The sequence below is a fragment of the Physeter macrocephalus genome, chromosome 5 (assembly GCF_002837175.3).
Source record: "Physeter macrocephalus isolate SW-GA chromosome 5, ASM283717v5, whole genome shotgun sequence".
Classification (NCBI taxonomy): domain Eukaryota; kingdom Metazoa; phylum Chordata; class Mammalia; order Artiodactyla; family Physeteridae; genus Physeter; species Physeter macrocephalus.
Genome location: NC_041218.1, coordinates 22782919 through 22787771, shown reverse-complemented (window position 1 = coordinate 22787771; position 4853 = coordinate 22782919). Strand labels below are relative to the sequence as shown.

Sequence of the window (4853 nt, the reverse complement as noted above, 5' to 3'; positions counted from 1 at the left end):
GTATGGCAATCTCTAGGTTGCTACAAATAACTCAGTTTCGTTCCTTTTTATGGCTCAGTAATATTCCATTGTATATATGTGCCACACCTTCTTTATCCATTCATCTGTTGACGGACACTTAGGTTGCTTCCATGTCCTCGTTATTGTAAATAGGGCTGCAATGAACATTTTGGTACATGACTCTTTTTGAATTATGGTTTTCTCTGGGTATGTGCCCAGTAGTGGGAATGCTGGGTCGTACAGTAGCTCTGTTTTTAGTTTTTTAAGGAACCTCCATACTGTTCTCCATAGTGGCTGTATCAATTTTAGCATTTTTTTCCCCAGAAAAATAATTATTCATTTCATTAATTTTTCCAAAGTATTACTTTGGTTCAACAGACACATATAGCATCTATATTCCATACACTGTGCTAAGGAAACAAAGATGAGTAAAAACACATAATCTTGTGCTCAAGGTTATAATGTAGTAGAAAACAAGGTAATTAAGCAATGTTATGAGCTTTATGTACAGAGCTAATTAGTAGATACTAATAATAGTTTTTAAAAAATAAAAATAAGTTAAATATTCAAGAGTAAACTAGGGTATATCCACTAGATGAGTACTAAGTAGCCATTAAACAGAAATTATGTTTGGGTGGTAGAATGATGAGTGATTTTTTTCTACTAATTTCCTAACTTTCTGTAATGATCATATGGTACTTTTCCCATGAAAACAAAGTGAAACTATTTTAAAAAGTCATATTTACCTATGGGTTATGAATTACCCTTATAATATTTAACTTATACAAAATTTTCTAAATTCCATTACTTGCCAAAATTATTATTAGGTAACCAGTAGTATGGAATTTCATTACAAAGAAATATTATGTAAAAGGGTAAGGGCAGACAATGTGTTGATTTCATTTCCAGACATTTCTCATTTAACTATAGAAATATTAGTCTAACTAGTGACAGCATTTGAATATGTTACCATCCCAGGAATTCCCTGGCGGCCCAGTGGTTAGGACTCCGTGCTTCCACTGCAGGGAACACGGGTTCAATCCCTGGTCAGGGAAGTAAGATCCTGCAAGCCACGTGGTGTGGCCAAGAAAAAGTACTTGAAAATGTGACCATCCCTCTTCTAATGCCTCTTTTACAGCCTTATGCATCAGGCAGGAGTCACAATTTCAAATTTGTCAATTTTGTTTCTATCAAGCCTAAAAATTAAAACAAAAGTCCACTCTACCGTGGGAGATGGAATAAAGGTTTCTAATCATCCTATGGAGAGTATTCATACTCAAGAGTCAAGTTACATGACAATCCCAGTTTCTAGCTTAGAAGATACTTCAATATGATGAAAAGCATTAATATTCTATAAGGATATACAAAAGTTTCACATAAAGAAGCAAAAAAAGAGGAAAAACATGAGTAAAGGAAACTAAAGGAAAAAATCATCATAATTTCAACTTGTTTTAAAGACTGCAGAGATCCTAGATGGTGAACCTCAGTTCGTTATCTTTTCAAAAGCTAAATCTTTTCTTTTATTTTAAGATGTGATATAAAGAACTTCTAACTGGTGTCAGGAAACCTGGCTTCTATTCTTAGCTCTTAAATGGGCAATTTGGGCAAGTCAATTATCCACTGGTCCTGGGTTTCTTCATTGATAAAACAAGGAGCTTCGACTCACTAGATGATTTTCAATTCAAACCTCCCAATTCTAAAATAGTAATGTGATTGGCCAAGAGAAAAGAGTCATTACCTTGTTATAACCACTGATGGGTGAGTAGGTCACTCCAGGGCTATAAGAACCACTGCCACCTGATGACAGACCTTGTAGCTGAGGGCTGTATCCAGTTATACAGCTGGTGGTGAACTTGGGGCTGGTACTGGGTGAGCGAGATGGGCTATAACTTAATACACTCTGACCCTGAATTGAAGGAGAAGGTGGAGAGGGAGGGATTTGGGGTGCTGTCAGATCACGTGGAGGAGTAGTCTGTACAACTAGAAGGAACAAACAAATAATTGTGTGTAAGTATAAATAAAATTTCTATGAAAACAGATTTAATGAACTGAATCTTTTCCTTCAGGAAAAGGGCAAGTAATAGATTGACCTGGTTGTTAAATTACATAAAGTATTACTACCAAAGGACACAAATGGTTGTTTACCATTTCCATAGAGTTCAAAATAAGAAATTGGCTTTAATGTAGCAAAAGTTAGTCATTTAATTTTAACAGTAATTAAACAATGGAACAAACTTCCATGAGGCTGTGAATGTTACTCAATTTATATAAATAGGAAAGGTAATCATTGATCTTAAGACCATTTATTGTAGGACTGTTTAATACAGTTGAACCAGATGGCCTTAGAAGTCCCTTCTAGCTGTCTATGAGAAGAGAAAATTAAATTGAGAAAGATTTATTGCTAACCTTTCACCCACCTTTACAAAAGATATGAAACACTTACCAGCTGTTTTCAACCCTAAAAGTGTTTGCTGTCCAGGGCTAACAACCAGACTTGTTGGTGCCACAGTGTACTTGAAATATCTCCAAAAATCAAATAAAGCGTTTAGGCTGAAGAGAGATGCAAGGGCAAGCTCTGGAAGAGAACAATTTATTTATTTTTTAAAAGGGGGGTGGAACATTTAAAGGGGGGAAACAAAACCATGCATACTTTAGCAAATTAACAACAACAAAATTGAAAACTATCTTCTTATTTCTCTTAAGAGTTACCACTTCACTTAATGAATGTCTATTACGTGTAGGGCCTTTACCAGTGAGTTTGAAAATATTATCACTAATCCTTACAACCTTTTACAGTAAACATTTTCACCTTCATTTTAAAGATCAACCACCAGTTGTAAAGAAGTCAAGTGACTTTTGCAGTAGCTCACAGCTAGTTATTGAAGCCATGATTCTAACTCAGGTATGCAGATTCCAAAACTCTTGCTCTTCCACTTGCCACACCACTTCCCTATCCCGGACTTTAGCTTAATGTATGTATTAGACTTTGGAATTTACTTCAATGGCCATAAGGACCCTTTATACCCAAGGACTACTGAAGAGAAGACAGAGAGGAAGGATGAGGAAACTGAGGAAGTCATCAATGGAGTAGAAATCAGGTTGATCTTGAAAGGTGAAAAGGTAGAGAAGTAGGGAAGGCAATTCAGGGAGACAAATACAAACACAAATCTTACCAGCTCCAAAATTTATTTTTCTTCACAGAACTCATGATTATCTGGAATCATATTATTAATTTGATTGTCTCTTCTACTAGAATATTCCTTCCATGAGGGCAGGGACCTTGTTCCCCTCCTGGTGTATTCCCAGTTTTGGGAACACAGCAGGCACTCAAATACTTGTCGAATAAAGGAATGAATACTAAGCTGAATTAAACTGGAACGCAGTTTTTCACCGGGAGTAACTACATTGCAGTGAAAATTACTTACCTATATACCAGAGGGGCCAGTGTGTCACATTATAATATGAACTAATCAATTTTCCAGTCCTGAAAAAATTAAAAAGGCTTTTTAATAGTAACAAAACAAAACCACACCAAAAATCAAAACAAACACAAAACCTGTGGAACCAACCTTTGGCCTCTTAAATTTTCACTTTTTTCCCCCTTTTTGGCTAATTAACTTACATTTCAGTATATATCATTCCAGCCATAGATACATTTAGGAGTCCCCAGGCTAAAACCACTTTCCTAGCTTCTGTTTCTTTTCTCATCTTGATGGTTCTGTCAATAAGGGAAGCACTAGGGTTTGGCTCCCCTTGCATCTGTTCAAAATCAAAAAGCATGAGAATTAATTAAAAGAAACAACTTCTCCATTTAAGAAATCAAACTTGTTATAAGGTAACTAAAAATTGCATCTACTTTTCCTCATCTTCAAATGTCTTTCTTAACTTTTTCTAATTTTAATATTAGTATATGAAAAGGGAACCCTAAATTACAGCCTCATTGGCACCACATTGTAATCAACAGAGAACTGGCTGTTTCCTTCAGAGAATAATTTAACACTTCCAATAAAGAAAAACATCTTATTTTGTAATTTAAGGGTTAGTAGTTATGTTTGCAATTACGCCCTGTTGTGTTTTTGGAATATGTCACAAGGACTAGGCCAAGGGCTATAAGAAATTCAAAATACCAAGTTTTGGGAGAAAGTATTCCAAATAAGATATGTCATTACTCTCCTCCCACATGCTCGTGCATAAGTCATTAACTGCCTATGATCTTTATTTAACAACTCTACACAGGACCGACACACGCCAGAGATCTCTGATTCATGTTGCTGATAAAATAGGATTTAAGTTTGAGAAGGGCGAGTACTCATGGTGTGAAGGGGATACGGGTGAGTTGGGGAGAGTGAGCAGTTTTGGTCCACATTAGGATTTATTATTTCCTCTGTTTTCCTAGGCCTCATCTCTTGCAGACAAGTGTTAAGACTTGTTCCAGATATATGGAGTCGTATCCCACAGAGTAAGAGCAGTACCCTTCCCGCCACCCTGCCCCCGAGTCAACACTACCCAGTGCGGAGAGCTTCCCTCCCCGGCTCTCGCAGCACAAACTTTATGGCTTCTTTCCTCCCTTCCACCACGGGTAGTGGGAGGTCTGGCCACACTCCCCTTTGGCTGAACCCTCGCCAGGTCCGCAGGCGCGTAACTCCCACGGCCCGCGTGGACTCAAGAGTCCAGACACCACAAAGATGACCCCGAAAACGCACCGTGTTCTTCGCCCGGAAGCGGCTGGCTGGCGCACTCTGCACTGCACATGCGCGAAGCCAAGCGTTACGGGGAAAGCGACCCGCTTGTGGGGCTACAGTTACAGGAAGAAAGAGACTGTCTCTTCTCGCGAGAAGAGGGGAGTGGGGGAA

General features: G+C 38.0%; 1 protein-coding gene across 2 annotated transcripts in view; it reads right to left on the bottom strand.

Moving 5' to 3' along the window:
• The window catches only part of TMEM209 (transmembrane protein 209), a 33215-nt gene extending 28443 nt beyond the window's left edge, over positions 1 to 4772 (bottom strand). The window contains exons 1-5 of one of the 2 annotated variants that reach the window (XM_024130107.2): positions 4704 to 4772; positions 3623 to 3759; positions 3426 to 3484; positions 2444 to 2575; positions 1739 to 1980 (exon numbers count right to left, since the gene is read on the bottom strand). In XM_024130107.2, the coding sequence (XP_023985875.1) occupies positions 1739 to 1980; positions 2444 to 2575; positions 3426 to 3484; positions 3623 to 3759 (570 nt within the window). In that variant the 5' untranslated portion in view covers positions 4704 to 4772. Of the gene's footprint in view, positions 1 to 1738; positions 1981 to 2443; positions 2576 to 3425; positions 3485 to 3622; positions 3760 to 4506; positions 4636 to 4703 lie in introns of those variants that run through there. The other variant, XM_007109135.4, reaches the window with a different exon arrangement.
• Positions 4773 to 4853: the final 81 nt, after the last annotated feature.